General features: G+C 41.5%; 1 protein-coding gene across 1 annotated transcript in view; it reads left to right on the top strand.

Annotated features, from left to right (window-relative positions):
• Positions 1–25,731, top strand: part of LOC115055815 (uncharacterized) — a 73,695-nt gene extending 47,964 nt beyond the window's left edge. The window contains exons 3-8 of the mRNA XM_029521842.1: positions 3,567–3,703; positions 5,993–6,117; positions 8,546–12,724; positions 20,749–21,077; positions 21,932–22,079; positions 25,640–25,731. Of these exons, the coding sequence (XP_029377702.1) occupies positions 3,567–3,703; positions 5,993–6,117; positions 8,546–12,724; positions 20,749–21,077; positions 21,932–22,079; positions 25,640–25,731 (5,010 nt within the window). The remainder of the gene's footprint in view (positions 1–3,566; positions 3,704–5,992; positions 6,118–8,545; positions 12,725–20,748; positions 21,078–21,931; positions 22,080–25,639) is intronic.
• Positions 25,732–26,275: the final 544 nt, after the last annotated feature.

Raw genomic sequence — 26,275 nt, 5'->3', positions numbered from 1 at the left:
CAAGGGTAGTCTTCCTGCTCGTGGTCGTCCTATCTGTTTATTATTGTAACCATGACAACAGTTCGCTAGCTGCTATATGGGTCAAACCATCATTTTTGTTGGAGAGCAAATGGAACAAAAACAAAATAACAAACAAATAAATACATGTTTTATCATGTTTTGTGTTCTAAAGAATGAAAGCTAACGTACTGTTTTTAATGTGACTGGCTACAGAATGTGATTTCATCAATATGAACAGTTGCGACTTCTTTTGTAGTAACATTTACAATCTTTTTCTGAGATAAAACCTCAAAATTCTATTGTATCATGCATGTAAGTAAATAAATAAAAAAATCACAAACAAGGAAATTATGGAACTATCAATAAAGCCAAATTATAACAATGCACAGTATCCAGAGCATCATTATCAGTGAAAATCAATTGCATTGATTCCATAATACAATGCAGTCTATCAACGATATACGTATATTTTAACAAATGTAATCAGGCGACTTCTCGCTGTGATTCTCTTGCCATTATCTGCCTTTCACTGCAATTTCAAGAGTTTGTTCTCATATACACGTGGGGGTCGGCTATAAGAACTTGCACTTCTATGGGTTTTCACAAAATTCTAGGTGCTGCAGGGAGGAGTGTACCTGCTGAAAATATAATTTGTTCACTTGCACTTGCAAGCGATGAAAGAGGCCTAATATTTTTCACAGTTAGCAGTGTGTCACACTTATTAGGTTTACCTGAGGATGCAGAGCATTTAGGGCGTATTGTTTGAGACTGCAACACTTGCAGAAAATGGATTCTCTAGCAGTAATATTCTCCAGCCTACACGCACAAACACACACACAGAGCTCAGTTGCCCATGTTCTGGTTTACAGGCAATTTTTTTGTTTTAAATGAAGACCCTTGCAGTTACATCACCGGCACGCAATGTGACTGAGCCTAACAGAGAGAAACAACCATTCACAGTTTAGCCGAGGTAATGCTGTGTACCTATGCTGGATGTTTTATAATTGAATATAGAATTTTTACAGTGAGATCCACAAGTGGAAGGTGACACATTATGTTGTGTTGTTGCAGTTTGGATCTAGAAGGAAACAATAACGTTAAAGTGACAACTCTCAGGCAGCAATTTCATCCACATCAGATAAACGGTGTAGGAACAGGCAGCCGTTTTAATACTAGCTGCGCTACACTCCCCAAACCTTAGCTCTTTATCCCCAAAGGATGTTGAGTGTGAATTTCCTTAAACTAGATATGGGGGCTTTCTATTAGCCCATAAAGTGGAGTATTAACTATCTCTGGTTATATTCTCCCATTGGCCCATCTGTTGAGTGACACATATCAATCACCAGCACCAGCATGCCTTATTATCAATTAATCAAACGTTATTAAATATAAGCCTCACAAAAAAAAACAAAAAACAAAAAAAAGCTCACACCAACTGCTTTCCACATGGAATGGACCATGTGTAGTACCCCAGTTGTCTTAAGCGAGCTGTGGCTGATGTGATAAGAGGCACGATCTAAAAGCAAAACACTGCTCAGACTGTTGACTGACTGTTACTCATTTCATTGAATGTGTTGTTATTGCTGCAGTGGCTGCTCCATCAGTATCTCAGCACAGCTCAACAAACTGCATGTCTATTTCAAACTCTCAGTCAAAACTGGATTTATAAACCCAGAAACTTTTATAATTCAAAAATGATTTTTTATTTGAGCAGTTATTTCTCCGTGTTAATAATCTTTTAATTTTAGCTCCGAACTCTATTTACAGCAACACATGTGACACTATTAATAAGTGAAGAAGGCATGTCTAAAGGTGTTTCTACATCCATATAACTGCGAGTGTAGAAATGATGCTCCACAGTAAACCCAAAGAGCCGCGGGGGGCCTTAAACCAGCCCCTCCGTCAGATCCATTTACAGCTAAATGTCAGTGGTCAACTGAATGCTTGAGCCAAAACCCAAGATGATCTGACTCTCTTAATAATGAGCATCTGTGCATCTTCCAATATTCATAGTTCATTATTTATGTTTATCAGTTCCGACATAAAGCAGCTGCACAGTGAGCGCCGCACACATGCTACTGTAAGTCTATGTTAAATTTGGCAAAGCAATTTAATTTGCTACGTAGGAGGGAGGGCCTCTCAAGTGTTTGTGCCCGAGGGCCCATTGTCTCATAATCAGTCCATGAACTGGATGGTATTTTACATTCGGAATATCTAAACAAACAAAATTATACACCGAAGCAGTTCACCACTGCAGTGTTTAATATTCAAGGGAATATATTTGTGCATTGCTTGATAATTGTATGGACTGCAGTGGGTTATCCTGCTTACATGGACCTTTGTCCACAATCAAACCGTTGTACATATGTTTCTTAGTATGGCTGTATCAAGCTTTTCATTTTCTTTCCTTGTCAGCTTTTCAATTTCTGTTATTATATTAAGTGATTAATGAATTAACTGAAACCATTAGACTTCTGAGGATTACCGTGATCAGCCAGGCTATCCAACGAAAGTTTAGTTCACACACACAAAGATCAGGAATCTTCTGGCTGAGGACCAGAATAAAGGCAGATGCAACACAACAAGCTGCTGCAGTGAAGGCCTGACAGGGCAGAGCAGCAAAGACAGAGAGGGAGGACAGAAAGCTGGTGTGTGCCGTTCAAAAACTTCAGGCAAGGACTGACTGCAAAGGGTTTTCTCATACATTAACATTACACGTTTTACATTCATAATAAGACATAATAAGAAACAAGTTATCACACAATTATCAGCCAACCTCTAACTATTGCTTCTTTAATAAGCTCATAATGTCTATTGTTGGCTTTGCCTACCATTAACGTGTTGATTCAACTCTATGGTTATTTTTAAGATCACAGTTTGTGCTGTTGTTGCATTGCATTCCTGTCCGTGAAGCTTCCTGCCATTTTGTCCACTTTTCGCCCTGTATGTACACCATCGATGAAATGCTGAGGCTACAGTGCCCATACACACACACACACACACACAGCATCTGTCTTCCTCCCTATCTCTTTGTCCCTCAATGCTTTATCTGTCTGTCTATTTTGGTCTGTTTATCTATTTGTTGGTTTGTCTGCCCGCCTGACTGTCTGTCGGTTGTCATCTGTCTGTCTGTGATATGAGCCCACTGGTATATTATTGTTATTATTATTTGTTCTACTCACAAGCACACACACACACACACACACACACACGCACATACACACATGTAGTATCAGTATCTCCGGCTTGCAGACAGCTTGCAGACAGAGCTCAGTAAGTGAATTAAGCTGGTCTGGCCTGTACTAAAGCTGACACAGGCTGAGTTAGTAAGCACACATACTATAAACTCACACACACACACGCACTCGCACACACGCACACACACACACACACACACACACACACACAGATAGAGACAGACCCTATAATTATTGCAGAAATACACACACACACAACATGATCACCTTATATAAACACATGCTTTTTAACACTGTTTTAATGCCTTGGCCTCTTTTTCCTCTTGTTAATACCACTGCCACTAATGTAAACCTGCGCCTGTCCTGCAGCGACTGAAGGAGCTGAAACAGAGGGAGTTTTACAGAGCGCTGGCCTGCAGGAGGCAGAGGAGACGCAGGGAGGAGAGGCGAGGGGAGCGAGTACTGAAGAGGCTCCATCAGCATGAGGAGAGGAGGACAGGACAATGGTAAGTGACAGCTATCATCTGTCATACCTGTGCTAGATCGCGGAATAGTAGCTTTCATTGAACTTCTTTCATGTAACTTGTAAGTAATTGTTTCTAAAAAAAAAAATATGTGTAAAATTAAACTTATTAAATGTTATGAAAGCTCACCGTAGAGAGAGAACACTGCTTAAAATGTTAGAACATGGAAATGTGTTGAAAAGTGTCATGGAAATGTTCAAAAAAAAACAAACAAAAAAAGTGCTGCTACATCAGTTATAGAAATGCACCAGCATGGATGCACAATACATATCTTTTAAAGTCATAAAGCGGTGAACAAGGAGTTTTTTCACAGGTAGGTTCATCACTTTTTAGTCAGCCCATTTTACATCACGTTCATCAGCCTCGTTTCCTGACGCAGTGGTGAGTCACATGTGTGTTTACTCACGTGTGTGAGTGTTAGACTCACTCTGATAATCATCACAACGAATGAAAGCTGATAACTGTTTGATTCGTCAGCAGGTGAATGTTTTATATATAGTGGCGGTCCTCTGTCTCCCAGCCACATAACTGCATTCAAACAACAATGGCGAAAAAGGGAAAAAAAAAATCTGAAGTGTTCAAAACTCCAGTCATAAATGTAGTTTTTCAGCTTATGACCTTCACCATGGTCATCCTCACACTGTTATTCTTTTTATAAATGGGAAATGGACTGCACTTATACTCAAGCAACCACTCAAAAACTACTAAATGCACCTAAACACATTCTAATGCACCAGTGGAGCAACAAGCATCAGGAGCAATTTGGCTTCTAATACATTGTCCTCTTCAACAGGTGAAAATACCCTAACCCTAACCACCGGCCATTAGTAACCGACCCACTCTACCCCTTTCTTCATGAAGCTTAAGCCTGACTTCTATCTGTTTTCATGTACCAGTGAGAAGCACTGATATTTGGGACTTTTAATTTCTGCTTGGCTTAGGCAATGATAGCAAAAAGTTGAACAGGAGTGATAAACAAACAAATAGCTGCAGAAGCAGATGTGTTAAGTGGCCTGTTGTTGCCGAAAAAAAAAAAAAAAAATATGAGTCAGGTTTAGCTGGCAAGCTACCAAACAGGATTTGGTTTCTCCAAATGTCTACCATGGCACATGAATGCACAATTTGAGTTCTAAGGCACAACCTGAAGATGCCCACGCAAAGACACCATAGGTCTCCGCCAGAAAAAAGACACACTGAAAAATCTTAGACTTCTAAATTCATGCATGAAAGTCTGAATTTTAATGTGGGTTTAGTGTCAGAGTGTGAGCCTATATGTGTTCTCTTGACTGGCTGACTGATGCGTTTGAGTACGAATAAAGCAGAAGAAGAGCGAGATCACTAACTAGCTCCCTGGTTACAATAAGCATTGGCACAGCAACCAATAAAATGTGCTTGCTGTGCTGAATAGGGATTATCAGCGTGGCACAGTAATGTGTTTCTGACCAATCACTTTGTGCAGCTGAACTTGCTCGTTGTATAGAAAGTTGTGTGTCAGTATCGGCTGTCACTGCCATTTTCAGATTTGCAACAATGCAGTCTGGCTCCTGGCACAAAGGGAGGGCGAGGAGAAGCATGGCCAAATTGATTTTCAGCTGGATTTCAGCTCTCCTCTCCTCTCGCCTTCCTCACTGCCTGTCTGCTCGTTTCCTCACCTCCTCGTCTGTTTGTTCTTCTTTCCATTACTCGCTTTTTTCATTCCTTTTAATTAATCCCTTCCTCTTCATTTGTTTCCTTTTGTCATTTCGTTTTTGTTTACTTTGGTTCTCTCCCTTCATCTCCCATACTTCCTACATCTTTTCTTCTCTTTATCCTTTCCTTCTTCTCTCTCCTTTTGTCCCTTCCTGTTCTCCTCCGTTCATTTGTCTAATTTTCTCCTTTTATTTGTTCACTTTCATCCTCACTATAACTCTTGTTCTTTCTCATTTCCTTTACTTTCAAACCCTCCCCTCCCCTTTCCTTCCTTCCTTTCACCCTACGCTTTTTGTCCTCTTTCTGTATCCCGTCATCCTAAATCCCTTTTCTTTCCTCCTATAACCATCTTCTCACCCCTTTTCTTTTATTTTAATTCTTTTTTCTATCCTCTTTTTACTGTCCTTTTCCTCTCTTTTCCATTTGTCCCCTTTTTTACCTTGTTTTCCTCTTTTCTCTTTCTGTTTCCTCTCTTTTCTTCTTCTCCTTTGCTTTTCACTCTTTTTGTCTCCTCCTTTCCAACACTTTTGTATCTCCTCTTCTCTATTTTGATCATCTTCCCTACTCCTCTCCTCTCCTCAGTGCTCCAGGTTCTGGTCCCATGTTCAGATCCACCACTGTGGCAGTTGATCCAGTAAACCAGACCAGACCAGACTTTGTGCAGAACTGGACCGACATGCACAGGAGCAGCACAACACTGGGAACAAGTGAGAATTCTTATCTGCTTAAAAGTCATGCGCTAGTCTGCTTAAATAGTTTATGAGTGTGTGTTTGGTTTTGGTGATGAGGCTATCACTCTTCATATTGAGGGATTAAACATAGTGTGGTCTCCCGCAGTAAAGGTGAAATATCATTATGGACTGTCGACTTTGGAAAAAGGAATGAACAAATGACGACAGTCTACAAAAAAGGTTGTGAATAAAATGACAAAAGAAACTTGCACTGGGTAATTATACACAACGCGATGACTGTTGTGGTGACTCAGGAACATTTCTAATGTCAGAATTTTGGACAGAAGTTGATAGATTGTAAAAAAGGAACTGCAGCAATCAGTGGATTTACTGTAATAAATAAACTCAGAGCTGCTGGGTAGTTCAACTCTAGGGAACTCTGACACACTAGCTCCTGCTGTTGACCAATTGAAAACGATCTCAACAGTGTTGACCTTTGAGTGGAGAATAGAGGAAGCTATTGTATTAGTTGTGTCGCACCACACAATATTATATAACTCTGCTCTGCTGGAATAGAAAGTGCTCCAGTAAAAAGCTGCAGCATGGTCTGCAGCCACGAGACAGGAGGTACAAACACATTTTCTTAAATTTAAGGAGGATTTACTGTTGTGTGTTAAGGGATCAGGGCATAGTTACAAAGCTTCCAAGTAGCCTCCATATGCTCCAGCATATAGCTGAGGTGCACCTCTTCAAACAACATTTAGAGAGATGAGAGAAGCCTTGGTTATCTTTTTTTTCTGTAAAACATTTAGCAGATGGTCGTTTTTTGTCACAACAAATCAGAGCTGGAACATGGTGAATGCACAGCAGTAGCAGTATTTTCTCTTTAGTAATGTAACACAAGACGAACCTTCTCATCATCTTTACATCACTTAGAGACAGTATACACAGTTAATGTGGGGAGTGAAATTAAAGCGGAACAGGGTTACCGATATTTCATCTATGCGGTCTATAAGGTTTATGGATGTCATCAATAGGGTGAAGTCCAGGTGCCATTGGTTTCTGGAGCTTTGTTACCTGAGTGACTAAGGATAGTTACTTCTGTGCACCATCAAGCCTCCAGCTCCACATATTTCTAAAGGATGTGCAAAACATTTCACTGTTCCACTTGGTAATCTCACAGTATTGGTTACATTATATGATTTGGCTAACATTTATTGATGCAGAGCCACTTCTAATAGACCTGATGCATTCAAACTATACGTAAAAGCAAACTTTCATTTATTTATTTATTTTTTTTTATTAATTAATTTTTTTAGCAGCCAGTATTTAGTTCATTCCATTTATATCAATGTCTGTCGATCAGAATGTTAACACCACCTCTGAAACAGTGAAATTCAACAGCACCACAGCTGCATAATAAACTGCAGCCTCCAAAGTGACCATGAATTTGAATCAACAGCTCTGAACAACAGGATTTAATACAGGTCTGCTATATTGGACAGACTTAATTTGAGTTAGACATTCCAATGAATCGGCAGCTGAGTCTATATAGAAAATATGCCTGTGAATATGTAGTTTTGAAAGAGAGATTGGAGGAATATTTTCCAGTTAAATGTGTCTACAGTTTAATTTTTTTCTAAATCAGATATTAGTGATATTATCAGTGATATTATCTTCCTTGATTCCAACTCACGTGGATTTTAGAGTGTGAGATGGTTTCCTTTTTTAAAAAATAAAGGTAGCATGACAAGAAATTGGGCAGCAGTGTCTCCAGTTTCAAGGAAACAATCAATTGACAAAGAGTATCTTTGAAATACATTACTTACATATTCCCAAAAGTTTTCTTTTCTCATTTTAAACTTGAGACCAATATAAAAGTTCAAAACTGAACTTAGTATGGGAAGAGTAATATTTAATTTTCAGGTCTTGTTTCTGAAACTCTAATATTTAACAGAACAGAAAGGAAAGGCACATTATGGATATATGGATTAAGTATGACTCATCTTAAAACCTTTACTCAAACCTTTACTTATTGTCTAAATCATCTGCCACCTTGACATACAGGCATGAATGTTGGCAGCATGTTGTGTTTCAAAATGGATATACAAAAAAGGATATTACATGTTGGAATTAAAACTGTAATCTTAATTTTTTTTTTCCACTCCTGAGTAAACCACATATTCATGTCTGTGCTTATCTTTTTTCTTTCGTCCATCCTACACCCACGAATCATATTCACTGTGTTAAAACAAAGGAGTAATGGTGAAGAGCCAGAACACTGAATAAATGCATAAGGAGCTTACTGTATGGGAAGTCTTGAAAATGAAAGCTATTCTTCAACATGTATCCCCTCCTACTCCTTTCTTTATTGTCAAGTTAGGCAGATAATCCTGTTATGTTTTGCATGTAAATGTAACTGGTGTCAGCCGTTGTAATCCTTTCTGCTCTCCCTTCCATCTAGAGCCTCAAACACAGGTGATCCAGCCTTTCCTTCCCCTGGACCCTGCGCTGGAGACCAGATTCCTCAGCAACAAGCAGTGGGTGTTCAACCAAATGGACAGCAACACAACAGCAACTGCTGCTTCTGCTGCTGCCGGATCCTACATCCTCAAAAATACCCATCTGGACTACAGTGACAAGACAACTGCCACCATTTCACACACCACCACCACAAATGACATCATGAACAACAATAGCACCAATGTCAATGCTTATCCCAACACCAGCTACTTTAACAAGATCTCCTGGGCTCATAATAATTTAAAAAACCCTGTTACTCCCAAAAACATTTCAACAACTCCCCCTTATGGCACCGCTAATGCCTCCATTTTCAACAAAACCACTGTGACCACCCCAGCTGCTGCCCTTACTAACGTGACCAGCACCAGCATCAACAGTAGCAGAGCAGTGAGTGGGGCATCAGAGGTCCAGTCTGTCCCCAGCAGAGTCCGACCTGTGTCCTTCTCACTGCCTAAAAGAAGCTGTGTCCTTCTCCACCAATCAGCAGCTGTTTTTATCCAAGCTGGACGGGGCTCTGGGTTGTCAGGGAAACATGACGGTCTCCAAGAAAGAACCAAAGATCTCGGGGTTAAAGTTGCAGATCAGCAGCTCAAATCTGCAGTGTCTGCTGATCACTTTGACACTGGAAACCAGTGCAGTGTGGACAGTAAAACTGCACTCCAGCACTCTGAGGTTGGAGCCACTGTATCTACTGAACTGGGAACTAGAGGACTCTCTGGGACTGGAGCCCAATTTTCTTTATGTAATCACAATGGGATCAGAGTTGAGGACTCTGTTATCAGTGGGAATGGAGCCCAGCACTCCTTATGTAATGACAACGGGAGTGGAGCCCAAGTCAGCAGCGAAAGTGGGACTGAAGCGAATCTTTATTCAAATGGTGGGATGCCAGGACAGATTTATGACAGCGTAAGCACAATTGTGGCTGAAACTTCAGTAAGCATAGACAGTGTGGCTGAAGTCTGCAAAAATGTGAACAATCGAATATCAGCGATAGACCCCACCCAAGAATTTAAAGACCAGCTTTGTCCTGCTACAAATCAGCCTCAGAAATCAATCCCTGGTGTTTTGAATAAGACTAAAGAGACCAAAGAATCCAACTTGGCTCCTTCAAACTGGACTAAAGAATCAACTTCTTTTGCCCCAAATCGTCCCAAAGAGCCGTTCTGTCGCGTCTTAAGCCGAGACGGCAACAGGGTTCTTCTTTGGCCATCAGAAATGGTTAGACACACCAAAACTTCACCCACCATCTCTTACAGTGTCAACCCTCTCCTGTATGACTTCAGAGCACATAACAGGGCCAAAGAGGAGGGCGAGGACAAAAAAGGAGGGCTGGAGGAAGTCAGGGAGAGAATAAAGCCATCTGTGATCAAACAACCCAACTCCGAACAGAGGCAGGATGATATGGAGGGAGGAAGGGAGGTAAAGATACATGAAAGGAAAGAAGGGGATGAAGGGAGACAGGCAGGAAATCCTATGGAACTTGTAGCCCATTGTAGCGGCAGCAATGCAGTTCTGGATCGCTCTGGCTGCCATGATGAAAGCGCTTTAAAATTTGTTCCCATTTCCACAGAATGCCACCTTGCACCGACGTTAGGCCTTCAAAAAAAAGGGAGGAGGAGGAGGAGAAGAGGAGGGGTGAGGAGAGGAATGAGGAAGAGGGGAAAGAGAAAAAGAGGAGAGACAAATAGGAAAGACTCAGAAAGGGGAAGAAAGATGATAAGTAGTATATCCGTGAATAAGGAGTTTGAGGAGAGGTTGAAAAGAGAGAGCACAGAAAAAGAGGAGAGAAGAGAAAAGGGGCTATTAAGTAATCTTGCTGCGCATCGGCTGGTAGGTGGGAAAGAAAAGAGGATGAGGGGAGAAGAGAGAAGGATCAGAGGATATCAGACAGAGCAAGAGAGGGCAGGTAGAAATGACGAGAAGAGAGGCGAGCTATTAAGCAATCGTCCTGTGAATCTGTGTAATCGGTGTAACCAGCTGTGTCTGCAGGTGAAAAGGGAGGCTGGCCAGCATCAATCCCAGCAGTCAGCCTCCGGGTGGGGCCAAGGGCTCAGAAAGCTCCGCTGCAGGGGAGTAGCATGTAACTCAGTGATTAGCCCCGTCACTGACTCTGGTATAGACGCACCACGCTGTCCTGCAATTACGACCAACCATGCTCAGAATGACAACGAGACGGGGGAGATGCACGAAAATACGCAAGCCAGGAGGAAGGAAGGGCAGGGGGATGAGGAGCAAAGGTATCTGAGGAAGATGGCCACAAAAGCTGTTCAAGATGCTGAAGAAAACACGTGCAACCTAGAGATTAGAAGTGTTTCTTTCCCCTGTCTAGATGTGGCACATGAGCCAGAAATTGGTCTTGTTCCTGGACCACACAGGAAAGCAGCAGGTGATCCAGCGATTAGCCTTGTCCCTTCTCCCTTTAGGGAAACAGCGTGCAGTCAAAGACAAACAAAACCTGCAGGATGTGGCCATCCTGTGTTAGGCCCGGCCCCATGCTGCTCTGCACAACAGACAGAAACAGAAACAGTGAGAATTACATCAGTCTGTGCAGATATGAGCCTCCCTGGCGATGCTATTTCAAAAGAAGTGATGTCAAAGACAGCCAAAACATTTGGTAAGCGGAAGGGGAAATTGCCAGAGGCCGAGGCAACACCGAGGAAGAAACGGAGAAGGGGAAGGAGAAAGCGGCGACTAGCAAGTGTTTTGCAGAAGAAAGCTTGTGTTGGTTTGACCTCTGACCTCGGTGCAAATTACATCTCCCATACACATGATCTTGCAGAGGCAGAGAAACTCAACAGCAAAGAAGCCCGTGAACTTTCAAACGATGTAAAGACTTCTGACTGCAGTCCAGAGGATGAAAACATGGACTGCCACTTCCTGGGTGGGACGAGAGATTGTCTAAGTCCCAATGCCAATGGCGATGGGGTGGCATTTAGTCGTAACACCGCTGACAAACTGGATGATTCCTGCTGCTGTGGTGGCAGAAAAGGAAGCGCTGTTCAGGAGTGCAGTCAGTTTGGCTTTGGTTCATCTGGAGGCAAGCAAAAGATGGAGAGCAGCACTCAGAAGTCTCTCACTGACTGTCACGCCTGTAACACAACACACGACCACTGTGGGTGTAATAAAACAGACAAGGATTTGTCTCCCCATCATGTGCACAGTCTTGAATCAGCTAAAGAGGCAGACGCTACCTGCAACATCATGGGCACACCCAAGGACAATGACTCACTCACCTGTAGCACGAGCGACACGCACATTGACCACTGTCAATGTACAAACGAGCATGCACAGAACGAAAATGTGTCTGCTCACTGTGATTCCAGCAAAATCACAGTTTTTTGTGAAGAATCGGCAGCTCAGAGGTACGCCTGCAACACTGCAGACTCCTGTTATGGCTTCTGTATCTGTAAAACCAATGACGCATGTAATCACAATTGTGTTTATAACGATACAAATGACAAAAGTGGAAGCAGTGAGGAGGATAAAACCCAGCTGCAGGATCACAATCAACACCTTCCTGGTTCGGCAATTGATTATTTGATCAGTAAACACGTCACTGATTGTGTTATTGTTGATGCCAATAGTGGCAAAAATGTGGCGGAGGATGTTTCACTCTTGAGTGTACACACAAAGCAGAGAGTGGAGGAAAGAGTTGAGGAGGAGGAGAAAAGGATGGAGATGATGAAGGTTAAGGAGAAGCAAGGGGAGTGGGAGAAAGAATGGGTTAGGAGGAAGGAGAAAGAGAAGGAGGAGAAAGAAAGGGAGAGGAGGAAGGAGGTAGATTCTGAGCATCTTTACCCAGAGAAGAGGCCTTGTTTTCCCCGTTCCCTCCCTCCTCCACCATGCATCCCTCTCCACACGCCTCTCCTCCTGCCGCCATCACTCTCCTCCTCCTCCTCCTCTTCCTTCTCCTTCCATCACACCATCATCCAGCACCACCTCTCCCTCCTCCCACCTCCACCACACCTCCCCGTCCCCTCATACCCTCAGCTCCTCCCCTCTTTCTCCCCACATCTCTGTCCCCTGGCTCTTAATCCGCCTCACGCTCCTCCTCCACCTCCACCACCAGTTCCTCCCCCTTTCTACACCTCGTCCCCCATCTCTCTCCTGGACGCCCCAGGTCCATATCCCATAGCGACAACATTTCACCCCATGCAGAGTCACCACCCATCTCTGTACCCCCCACCCCACCCTGCAGTTTTGCCCCTACAGGTGTTGTTCTGATCTCCTAGAACCAATTTGAGGAAGACTTCAAGTAAAAGAACCCAACTGGTCTTTCTCTGCCGAGCTCACCACCTCATCCAAACACTCAAAGCTCTGATTCACAAAAAAAAATAATACATAGAAATCATGGCTAATTATCTTCATCAGTTGCAATCCTGCTCAAATGAGCCTCAGGTGTGCAGCCAGTGGGACTGTGGTGGGGAGACACAGCTGGGCTGCTTTCCCTCAGCACAAATCAGCCCAAGCTCCTGTTTTGCATTTTAAACCAATGATTTGCTTGCAAGGCATGTTGGAAATTTTATGGTTTCTGACTTTAAAACACAAATTCTTCCTTGTACACTCTCGGATATCATCAGTAAGTGATAATAAATGCAGGATCTTTTTTGTTGTTGTTGTTGTTGTTGTTGAAAATCATTACCCCCCCCCCCTCCACCTCCCCAAAAGATTTTTTTTCTCTCCTCATTTCCCTGTCTCTTTTTTGAAATAGATGTGAAATTGTTGCTAGCTGGTGGTCAAGAAGAGCCAATAGCCTGCATTACTTTTTCAGCAAGTCTCTGTTTCTCTTGCTAGGAACAAAAATAAATAAAATAAATCAGTTTCCTCCATCAATCTTTCTACAAAGTTAAATCAAGTTCTTGAAGTTTTCTGTCCAAACATTTACATAAAACGTAAATACATGCAACTTTAACAGCTGAGCACTTAAAAAAGTTATGATTATTTTGTCAGCCTTTCGTATCAAAGTGAGTCTTTTCCCCATATAAACTGTAATTTGGAGTTGGAAAAACACACCAGCGTCTTGTTGCAGTTCCAAGTCAGAGAGACTAGCCCCTGATGTGATGACTATGATATTTCCCACTTAGCAACTTCGAAGCTGGTGGTGGCAAAGCCTCCATCTCTGGGAATTACATAAATAAAATACAGAATTAAAGGCGAGCTGCACTGGTTTTACACATCAAAGTCATAGGGAGTGCTAGAGCATACGTGAAATAAGTTTTGTGGCTCAAGAGGGAGTTGTGTAAAGTCTGATGAACTGGGGCAATGGCTGGGGTTGAAATTTGAAAAGGAAAACTGAGAGGGAGAAAAATGTTGGGGTCTGGAGTTAAAAAGTGATCAAACCAGACCTCTGAAACCTGCCCCTCATCTGAGGCAACAAGCTCAAGGCTACATCGGCCACCGGTTTAACAACACCAGCTGTGTCTGAGATCACTCATCTATACAGTCCAGCGGGTAGAGAGTCAGTCATTTTGTAGCGCTGTCCGAATGCAAAGGTAGAATAATTAGTATCTCCCATCGTAAGAACTGCTGTGTTGCGCAACTTTCCCTCTTTGATGGATCAGTGAAGGGTGACCTTACCTTGTGAAAATAGGGTAGTGTACAACCAGTGCTCACTAACCAGGAAGTGTTGACCATGATGCATATCACTAACGATGAAAGGCAGAGAAACGGTGCAGCAAAACTTTGTGATTAGAAAATGAGAAAAGTTGTGTCCAAAATTGTGAGCTCATTACAGCTGTTTCTCAAAACATTAGAATGATGTGGAAGAGTAAATTTTTTTCTCATAATTTAATATATGAAATAAAACTAAATGTATTAGGAGAAAATAGAAATATCAAAACTCTATTTGAGATTTATATAATTGGATTTTTCTTCTATTTCTGATGATTTACAGCTCATAAAATGGAAAATCCAGCACATCAATAGATCAAAATATTGTCTAAGACTCAAATGAATTTTTAATACAGAAACATTAAAGTATTCTCATTTACGCACTCGATAGTTGATTGGAGCTCCTTCAGCAGGAATGATTGCATCAATATCAATGATGAGCATTTGCAGACCCAAGGGCTCAAACTTTGCCCTGACTGGCAATGGTCTTTGCATTGTGGGTAATTTAGGGGAAAGGTTTTGAGTAAAATGAAGAAGAGCTGAGAGTAGATAGGTGGAGTCCCCTTTTAGCGCCAATAAAATCCATTGAGCTTATTTCATACCACTTAAAGAACCACTTGAGAAATATTAAAGGTTAATTAACATTTAATTTGGGTTTATCAGGTGTAACAATCATTAGACACTGAAATCCCCTCTGAGGATCAGAGGAGCCTCATTAGACCTGTGGTTACCTTCATGCTGACAAAATGATACTTTTCTCTTTTCTGAAATTATGAGGTGTTCTGATTCTTTTGTCCAGTGCAATATTAAATACGCATTTGGCTTAGGCAAACAGAACACACAAATACCTTGATTTGGCTTTTCAGAAAGTGCAAAAAAAAAAAAAATCTCTCAAAATTTGCATGAAATAAATGAAACTAGTGGAGTAGAAGTTGCACTTGTTCTAAGAGTGGCATTATTGGTAACTGTGGGTCTCACATGGGCTGGCAGGTACACCTCCAAAATCTCAACAATAAGTCATTCATAGCTGAGCTTCAAGAGAGCTAAATTGGTTGATTCATGTCCTGTGAGATGTCTGGATTGAAATGGGAGAGAAAACGCATGTAAATTTATAATCCATACAAGTATAAAAGAAATGTCTGTGACCAGCATCTATGCAAAGTATATTCAAAGTATTTAGTCTAATTCCAGTTGTTTTTATGTGTTGTTGATGGACACAATTGCTCCACATACTGATGGTTTAAAAAACAGCTACAGGAATCAGAAAAAAAAAAAAAAAACAAACCTCTAAAATGTTTTTGAAGAGCATTTTGTTGTTTCTTCATTGAGATGAATTGACGATGAGATCATAAAGCTGTAATTTCAAGTCCACTGGGGCAAGGTTGTGTCATATTCTGCTGGTACAAAACAGAAAACTGAAAATCAGCATGCAACGGCAATTACAGTACACACTCTATACTGTACTTAGGCTGTATGGAAATGGGATGCACTGCTGCATCTGTCATTATTGTATCATTTGGTAGTTTTGCAAAGTGTGTACTCACTGTGTGGATGTTGAGTCGGAGCAGACTGTTAAGTTTTGACTTTCTCTTTGATATTGAGGGACTGACTCCAGAGAATTACCTTTGCTCCTGACGTTTTAGACTGTTGATTTTCTGCCATTGCACTCTATGGCAGCTGCACTATAAATATCCCCAATGTGGCGGTAACTTTACATTTACTGACTCACCCACAGGAAACAAAGACTGAAACACTAAAGTGGGGAGTGTGTGATTCAGCTAGTCTGTGACACGCTTGGCTTCCGCGGTGCCGTCTCAACAGGGAGAAGGTGTTCATGGAGAGAAATGAGCGGTGATGAAATGTAGGAGGATTTGATTGTCAGGCAATCATGAAACAACGTTTTTTTGATTGAAGCCCCCCCACACCCCTCAATCCCCCACCTTTTGTCACTCGTGGGCTACTTGTTCCAGCTTGACAGGTGAATTTCTGTGAAAAAGTAACACAGGCATTGTGTCTATACATTCAAAAGGAGGAAGTTTAAAACGTTTCTTCCTACGGGCACTTTTTGATGTGAGCTGCCCCTGAGGGTGGATTTTTCTCTGTAAGAGCCAAGGAGGTTAGTAAGGATCCACCCTTCTTCTTTGTTCAAATTCTCCTCTTTCAAGTCTTAATATTCTCCACTTTGTGTCGAAATACCACACAATTACCAAACCATGACTGCCCTGCGTCTTCATATCTCAAGAGAGCCACTCCTGTCAACATGACACTCAGACTCTAAGAGGTGTGAATAGCAGGAGTAACAATGAGGAAGTGCAGAATCACTCCCACACTTACTAACACATTTGTTTTTTCTCAGACATCTTCTCTCAATCCTCAGAATTTGAACATCTGGCCGCGATGGCTTTGAGGCATAACTGGCAGTGTCTATCCATCACGGCAACTATATTATTGTGTCATAGCAAACAAACAAGAAATATCAACAAGAAATATTCATGGAAATTGCAAGGAGTAATGAAAGTTTGTGTACTGGTCACTGCCCTCAGTCACGCTGTAAAATGTTTTGGTGGCATTAGTCCTGGATGCCTGGACACACACAGTTTCATCATTACATTTCTCAGCTGCAGTCACTGATTCCTCACCAGATGAGCCCCAGTATGCCGGGCATGTCGCCATGGTGACACAGTGGAACCCACGGTGACATGCTCTCAGCTTTTGATTTTTGAGGAGTTTATGAACAGAGGTGGCGACATGAAACTCACAACGGCTTCTACTTATAGCTCAGAGTGGAAGAAAACGCCAGAATATTATAAGACTGGTGTGACACATATGGTCTGTTTATTATTGTGATAAAATGGTGTAAATTAGAGAAGAAAAAAGCTGTTATTAAATGTATTTTTGTAGCGAAACCTCAGTTGAATGAGGCACAGTTTTTGTAAATGTTCTCTGATGCTATATTAGCTAGTAAATGGACTCCACGCCTACTTATTTTGTCCACTTGTTAAGATGCTGTACATATGTTCTTTAAAGACCTCGTAGTGATTGAATGGGTTTCAAAGGTCACATTGAAATTACATCAAAAACCAGTTTTTCCCAGTTTTGTCAAAGAAATGTCTTGAGATTCCTGATAAACTAATATTTGGCTACATCCTTTGTGTAATCTAATTTCAGCAGACTCATATCCACAGATGTTATCCCTGCTAATATAATAGGTCTAGTAAATCCATGGAGAAAAACAAATTACTCTGAAAAAGGAAATAAATCAGTAGACGTGATATCGGAGTGTGTTGTCTCTGTTTTTCTTTCTTAAAGGGAAAAAGAATCATCTGAAAATGACTTGCTTTCATAAAAAGTCCATTATCAAGCAGACAAATCTGTGAATCGATACCTTTTAGTGCCACGTTCAAGTATAATTTCCCTTGTGTGTGAAATAATAAAAACATAGAAAAAAAGACAAAAAGAGTTTGGTGCTCATTCAAAGAATATTTTAATCACTTTTCAAGCTGAAAAAGAGACACCTATGAATGCACACACACTCCCTCAGTTGATCAGATACTTCGGGAGTGAGACCCAGTGCATGTGTGTGTGTGTGTGTTTGTCTGTGTTATTCTGTGTGTGTGTGTCTCCAGTAAGCTCACAGACAGCTGTGACCATCATGTTCAATGACTAAAATACCGTCAAAATTCAACATGTTCAACACCTGGGGCTGTTGTGAGTGCGTGTGTAGTATTAGATTAAATGCGCACAACATTTTGGGTGTGTGTGCGCGTGCTTTGGGTATGGAAGTAACAAACAGGGAGTCTGACAAGTCAAGTACACTGATTCAATGGTTCGCAGTAATTTGCTTTGGTGACCTTTAAAAACCAGCAAAAAGCCTTCTGACTTTAAAACTTCACTGTATAGAATTAGTTTCAAAAAGTGTGTGTGATGTTTTTGCCCTGAATCCGGTCTCTAGTGTTTATTGTGATTTCATTTTTCTCAGCACACACTTTCCTGCGAGGTTGATGGATGTCTCAACTCAGGCAGCCACTAATAGACTCCTCTGTGCATCTGCGGCAGCAGCATTATCATTTGCTTCCTTTGCTTCAACCGCAGAAACTACTCAGGCAACGTGTTCAGAGAACTTCGGCATATGGGCTGATTGTATACTTCATCAGGAGCAAAAGACAATGCTCTTCAGAAACATACCCATTAATGAGCCATTGTGGCTGCTGTCATTCTCTTTGGGGTTAATGAGAAACAAAATGTTGAAAAATTAATGATATTTCCTCAATGTTAAGTGATGTATGCAGCAGAGGAGCTTGAGGAAATATAAATATAATATTGTTGAGTGGACAGAAATGAAATTACACTATAAGAAAATGGATGATACTTAAAAGGAAAAAAAAAAAAAACAGATTCAGTTACCTTGGGTAAACAGCAGAAATGCTGATCAACAAGTGAGCTATAAAGCAAAAATACACAGTATTCTCCTATTCAGTCACAACAGCCCTGGTGAGGTCCAACACATAAACCAACCCAGGTCCATGCTGAAGAACAAGTGATTGAACGCTAAGGTTAAGGTTTGATTAGCTTTAGGAACCGAAACAACCAGCGGTGGGTGCAAAGCGTTTTCCAAGGGGGTCAGATGGGCCAAGGGGAGGGGGGACATATTTGAAAAACATGCTAAAACCAAAAGGCATTTAGAGCATTATTGCTCTAAATCCGCAGTAAGAATCATTTAGAGTGACCAAATTGTTAATTTCTTATTAAAAGTAATGCAAAACAAGCAGCTTGACATGTGAGCAAAGTAAGAAGGCAAAAGTAATATTCAATTTGACTGACCAGGGGTTTCTATGATAGAGACCATGTGTACACTGAACTTCCACTATCCGTACTGTATATGCCAGCATACCGTAGGATGTCTTTAGTTCTCTTAACTAGACGAGTTTGGCTCTCTGATGCCACCTTGGAAAGGAAGTGGCAGCATTAACTGCAACAGGCCCATAACTCTCTGAATGAAACTCTACACAAACCAAATGTTTGTATAATTTCCAGTGACCTTCTTCTCCGTTGCTTTCAAAATCGTTTAAGTAAATTCAGTTGAAGTTTTCTCCCAACCACAACTGCAACAATCAGAGGGATGAGGCAGGTGTTTGGCACATGTACAAAAGAAAACATAATTTGGTTGACATTGAAGTTGTGGGCGATCAGTACAAACAACACCCTGTCACGTTCTGACTCAGGTGCAGGGGGGAGATGTGTTCATAGAGGTGGCCTGTGCCACCCCCAGCCACCCTGCGGGCCCTGCCTGTGGAAACAGTTTGAGTTAAAATTACTCCTTAGTTAGGGCTCAGAGACTTCTGTTTATGCACAGAGATGTGTTAAAGGTTGGGAAGCGATCATGGACATGGTTCGCAGAAACAACACTGACCATCAGCATGAAACGGGGAAACGCGCGGCAGTCGTCTGTGTTATAGTCTGATCTTCTGTTGACCTGCCTGTCCACCCCAACAGGCCTGTGGATCTGCTATAAAGTCACCTGACCTCACGTACATATCTACCAAAAGTTTGCAGGCACATCGTTTCTTAGCAGTTCATGTATTTCTGTAAATGTTTGTATTCTTTCCAAGTCAATGAAAATAAGACAAAATAAACACACACAAAATAAGTATGAAGCTATAATAAGGTGTTCAAGTGCCATTACACAGCCAGGACATACAGTCCTGTAAAACCCAGCCAAGTATTTTTTGTTTTATTATTCAACTTTCAATGACTTTACAGCTGAATTTAGTTGTAGGGGAAAAAAAAAAAAAAAAAACAACAACAACAAACTGGCGTGTTTTTCGAGCTGCTCTCTGTTGAAAATGTTGCATAATGTAATCAGGCACAGCAGCTGAGAAATTAAAGTGCAGACACATACAGACATTAAATCAGACTTGTTAAATGATGTTTGTTAAAATCACAGTCAAACTCAATTTATTTTTTTATTTTTAAGCACCCTAACTTGCCTCCATGGACCGATCTGTTACTTTTAGAGAAAAAGGTTTTGACGATGGTGAAGTGCAATTTAGGAGACAAATTTGCGGATAAAACTCCAGAAAAGTGGATTTTTTTTTTTTACACCTACCTTTGACTTTGCTAGGCTGAAGGGCTCAATGGCTCCAACATTATAATCTTTTGTCTTGGATTTGAAGCATTTTACCACAAAGAGCCACAAACAGAGGCTGGGTGGGCGGTAAGTACATTTATGAAGGACCATACTTAATTATGAGGTACTTAATTCTGAAGAGAGATTTGCAGAGACTTTTTATTCAACTTTTTCTTTCTTCACATCGATGTCAGCATTTTCCCTTATTTGTATTTCATAATCGTCACCAAAGGAGACATTTTGTTGTCGTCAAAATAATAACGTTTTTAATGATACAGTGTTTATTGTGCATCGAAAAATTCTGAGGAAAAAAATAAACCCTTGGGTACAGTGGAAAAGTTTGTGCATTTTTTAAAAGTGTCAGGATCCTAGTGCTTTTGTTTTGTTTTTTCTTCCCCTCTCGGGAGCTGGGCGGAGCTGGACTCTCCACTTACCTGCATACCTGCCAGTCATCTACAATCAAGCCTCCTACCAACCATCAGCAATCAAGTCACCTTCAGTCCACACTGCTTATAACCCGGACACCCGGACAGGCACTAACCACGTCCAGCGAGCGGTAGGCCATCAGGGAGTAATTATTGGTCAGCGCGAGCAAAGCAGCCGCGCTCGAGCCCTGTCCCATCACGTCTCTGATTTAACTGCTCGCGTTGCGTCTCTACTGTCCGCGCCGTCCTCAGTATCCTCCGGCACACCTGCCACCAAGATTCCAGAGCCACCAATCCAGACCCAAACTCAGGTCAGCCAAATCATTGTTGGGGTTTTTTGTTCCAGTGCCACTCCGGTTTTTTTTTTTATTAAAACCTAGTTCATTTCATTCAGACACCTCTAAAATCCAATACATCTGTGGTCTGAGAGGCAGGGCTTTGGCTTGGGCTGAAGCCCAGTTTTCTCGTCGCACATTCAACAGCATTAGTTTTGACACCTTTGAGAAGGAATTTAGAGTTTTTGACCACTCCGATTACCAATGTGACACATCCCTGCGTCTGACTCTAGATCAGGGGCAACGCTCTGTCTCAGACTACACCATAGAGCTCTGGACACGAGCGGCTGAGTGGCTTGGACTGAGGAATGTTTACAGGCCGCTTTCAAGAAGGGGTTAAGTGGTCGAATCAAAGATGAACTCATTTCAAGGGAGGATCCCAGCAACTTAGAGTCCCTAATTTCTTTGGCCAACAGGATCTACAACCGCTTGCGCTCCCCCCCTGAGAAAAGACGGCTCAGTCCTCTGTTGCTACGCCACAGCCCAGATCCGCCTCCCCCACTCGCGCCCCGAACCAAGCCTCCTCTCCAGACTCCCCACAACTTCCATCTGTGGAGCCTATGCAGCTTAACTGGGCCCATCTCACCCCAGAAGAGAGGTTACTGCTTCATCAGGCGGGGGAGTCCCTATATTGTGGCAAGGCGGGACATTTCATTTTTCACTGCCCGGTCCGACCAAAAGACAGAGCTCACCAGTAGGTTCTGGTGGTGGACCCTGATTTGGTGAGGGAGTTTCACAAAGCTGATCCTGCCAAGCCTGGGTGGGGGGGGGGTACTGTCAGGATCCTGGTGCTTTTGTTTGTTTGTTTTTTCCTGCTCTTCCCCTGTCAGGAGCTGGGCGGAGCTGGACTCTCCACTTACCTGCACACCTGCCAGTCATCTACAATCAAGCCTCCTACCAACCATCAGCAATCAAGTCACCTTCAGTCCACACTGCTTATAACCCGGGTCATCTCCAGATTATCAGTTTACCTCAGTGGTATAGTGTATTGCCTTCTAGCATCTTTTTTCAGCGTTCCCTTATCCATCTTGTAACCCAGTTTTGACGGTGTGTTTTCCCGTTCCCAGTTCTTTCTTTTTTTTTTTTTTTTTTTTTTTTTTTTTTTTCTTCTTTGCCGGAACTCCTCTGGACCCTGCACATCATTCAGACTCCGAATTACCTCAGGACACCCCCAGACTCAGCAACCCCCTCCTCCCGGCTGCAGCCCTTCTGTCTTGACGCATAATAAATTATTAATTTGTGCTACCTGCTATCTCTGCGTCTTGTCTGCATTGTGGGTCCAGACTCCTTAACCATGACAAAAAGCTAATTTCAACCAAATGCAAAAAGGGAAAATTCTAAAATGGATGAAACTTTAACATCCATTGAAGAGATCAGTACCTCAGAACAATGAGGACAATTCAGTTTAAAGAATGAAACAAACACCACACCGATACCATATTTACCTCAACATTTTCTACTTTTTTTTTTTTTTTTTTTTTTTTTTATAACTGGGCCTTCTTCTGCAGTGGATGGAAACCTGGCTGGCTACTTTAAGTCATGATCTCAGGAGAATTTGTTCAGCATATAAAGGAGTACTAATCCCTCTTTTGTTGAGTCTTAAACATTTTGTCTCCAGCTTTGGAGGTTTTTGTGCTTCAATATTTCACGTTTCTCCATTTCTAAAGGATTTAAAACTGTGACATTGGCCAATTTTCGCAATGAGCACTTTAAATTGTGTCACTAAGTAAATTTATTTTTGCCAAGTGTGATGTTGATGCAGGACTGTTAGTCATTATTCCATTGTGTTGTTACTAGATTAACTTCTAGGATGTTTGATTTGTGTGAACCTCAGGGCATTGCGCTGCTTGCACAGATGCATGCTGGATGGCTGGAAATGGCTGTGCCGGATGGGCAGACATTTCATCTCCCAGGAAGTCATGACTCAGAAAGCCCCCAAAAACCACCAGGGAAGTAACACAAAGCAATAACATTTGTTCTAACGTTTTTGAACGCTCCTTTTTCTGTACAGAAATGGGTCATGGCTGCCAGAGACGCATCAAACATCGTGTAGTTGTCTGAGTCAGTGGAATCTCTGATGAGCTTTTCTTCACCGTGCTGTCAACAATGCTCTCCACTTTTCAAAGCTGACAATGTTTTAGTGCTGAAAAACGAAAAAGTTTTTTAGCCTTTCCACTTTTCTGCTCATTTATGATGACTGATTGCATCTTACTTCTCGCCTGGAGTCACCGCTCCTTTCTCATCGCTGCTCCTGTTTAGGTGAAACAAAAGGTTATTTCCGATTGAATACCTCTCCACTGCGCTTCCATCGCTTGCTATGTAAAGTGATTCATCATCTGTAATCAGCCCAACTACTGCTGTGGCATCTGTGAGCTTAAACACTCACACACACACACACACACACACACACTCATCCTGGGATGCACAGCCAATTGTGAACAGAAAATACAACAGAGGGAGAATGAAGCAGCCTTGAGCGGCTCCTGTGCTCAATAAACTCAGAGTGTTTTTTTTTTTTTTCTTCTTTTTTCTTTCTCAGATTCTCTGACCAACTATTTTCTAAAGTCTAAAAACCCAATTCCACAAAGTTTGACACAGATTAAAATGCTCAGTTTTTGGGGGATGTCAATGATCTGATATAAAGTTAGAGAAACAAAATCTCTACTTTGGATTTGGCTATGATCGACCAATACATTGAGTGAAGAACTGCAACAAGCTGAATGAGTGTCAAGGTTTCATTCCATCTGATATTTGAGTAAAATTATTCTTGTAGTGTAACTGGAAATAAAATGCTTATTGTTTCCAAAATGAAAATTGGTAGATGGTTAGTGTTAGCATTTCTGTTTTAATCATCACCATTACAGTGTTTAATTACTCTGGTTAATTAGTTGCTTGATGATGCCAGTCAGATCATGTCTCCCAGAAACACGTGTGGCAGGTAACATGTTTATTTTGTAGCAGCCAAACATGGAGGAGGCAGTGACAGAGCTACTCCAGAGATTTTCCCGCCTCTGCCACACTGATGAAAAGCAAAGTTCGTGTTTTTTTTTTTTTTAAACCCTGCTAAAAATGGCTGCTGTATGTTTTTAAATGACACAGAGCATACAAACTAATTCTAATGCTATAGAAGATGTGTGGCGCGCTGGTTGTTGGGTTTTGGAAACTTATTTCAGCTACAGCTCACTGCTGGACATAGAACAGGTCTGTTAAGTGTCTTTCTCCAAAGACATTTCCTATCCCCTTCTTTCCACGGTGAACATGCAGCAAGTAAACGCAATACTGCTACCACTCCCATCCCCTCATAAGTGCTATTTTAGAGTCTCATTACAAACTTTGACTTTTGGGAATCATCGCAGTAAAAATGACTTTTTACTGGATATTTTCACAACATCGTGATAATTCTGCTAACTGATCATTTTGTCCTCTACAATCATACCCTAATGGGCAATGCAAATATATTTCCTCCAGGTAGTACAATTGAAAAATGGGTCCTATTTGAAGAGTGGAAATAATTGTATTCACAATATTCTAGATCCTTTGGAGCAGTGGTTCTCCAACTGGAATCCAGGTATCCCCTCAAGGAACCCTGGGGACTCCCACCTAAAAGGAGAATAATTTATTTTCACTATATTTTCATCCCTAAATTTCACAGTGACTGAAAGTATCACACTATATGTTTTACAGTGCTCTGTAATAATACATCTAAAACCATGAATCTTGGGAGTTTGACTGAGAGTCTGGGTCCTTGATGTGAAAAAGTCTTGGACTTAGTAGCCCCCAGGCTGTGTGTCTGTGTGTGTTTCTGTACCTTTGAAGGTTAGTCAGCCCAGTTTACCCTTGTTACACCTCATATCAGGTGGATTTACAGGTCATATGAACAATTATGGAGGTCCAGACCAGGTCCGAAGCAGAAATTTGTGTCTCAGCATTTGTGCAACTGAAACTGACCAGTTTAGAGGTCTTTATAATTAACAGAGCCCCAATGAGGTTCTGTAAAAGAGAGATAAAAGAGTGGATTTGCTGTATACATGGAAGCCTTTTTTTTAAGTTTCACTTCTCTGCGATAAAAAGTTTTGAGGATGGAAGAATTTTATTTGAAAACTGATTAACTAATCCCAAAAATAACTGAGTTATTTTTGGGATTAACTGAGGAATCCTTTAATTGATATATCGTTAAACATTGTTTAATTTCAGAAAGCCCCAAACCCCAAACTAAAATCCAATATCATGAACTTCAGTTCATATTTTTAAACAGTGTAAAGCTGATAAAACAGGTTTGAAGTTGTTAAAGAGGATCCAAGAAATGATTGTTTATCTCATCCCAGATGTTGCTGCGGTTGTTAAAACAGTAATGGAGCTTTGTAAACATCTGCCACCATCTATGCTTAACCTGCAGAGCTCACACTTTATTGTTTGTAAAGGCTTCTCATAGCCATGAAATGAAGATCTCAGCGACTGTCACACCATGAAACAAAGTACAAAGCAAGTGTTTTAATCATAGCTCTGTGATGAAATCCTTATGCACCTCCTGGCTGCAGTCACTGAGCTGCTGCCAGCCCTGTCAGCACAGGTGGCGGCCGCAGCAGCCAGCAGCAGTGGAGTGATTATGGTTCAGGAGCTGAGTGGATGAACTGGCCCGGGCTGAAAACCGCACATTGGCTCAGTGAAGATACAACTTCAGCAATGGCCCTGAAAGGTTTTGGCTGATGTGACATAAGCGTGCTGATTGTCAGTCTCTGAAATGATATAACAGGTAGGTGCATGGCTCTGATGTGCCTGGAGTATATTATAATTTGTTTTTACGAAACACCGTTACTGCTTTCATCTTGCAGTCAAAGTGTCTAAGATACTGCTGTGGTTCTTAAGTGCTGGGGGTGTCATAAACACTTTGCTTTCTACACTGTCACTTTTAGAAAAATGCAACCACAACTGTTTCTTGACTGAAGAAACAGTGGAGCTGCGACACATGGACATTATTATTTCATCATCCATTCAAGAGATTAGCTTTTCAATAAAGCTCCCACATTTATTGATCAACAGTGACTGAACTGTGACATCCTGATGTTTCGTTTGAAGTGTTGGTATCAACAGGAAGATATATTTGTAGTTTTTATAATCAAAAACCATCTCTTTAAGGTTTCTCTCTCAAACTAGAGTAACAAGAGGAGTGGATC

This window comes from Echeneis naucrates, chromosome 15, assembly GCF_900963305.1.
Source record: "Echeneis naucrates chromosome 15, fEcheNa1.1, whole genome shotgun sequence".
NCBI classification, from domain to species: Eukaryota; Metazoa; Chordata; class Actinopteri; order Carangiformes; family Echeneidae; genus Echeneis; species Echeneis naucrates.
The sequence above is the reverse complement of the archived record's forward strand: the minus strand, read 5'-3'. Positions and strand labels throughout refer to the sequence as shown.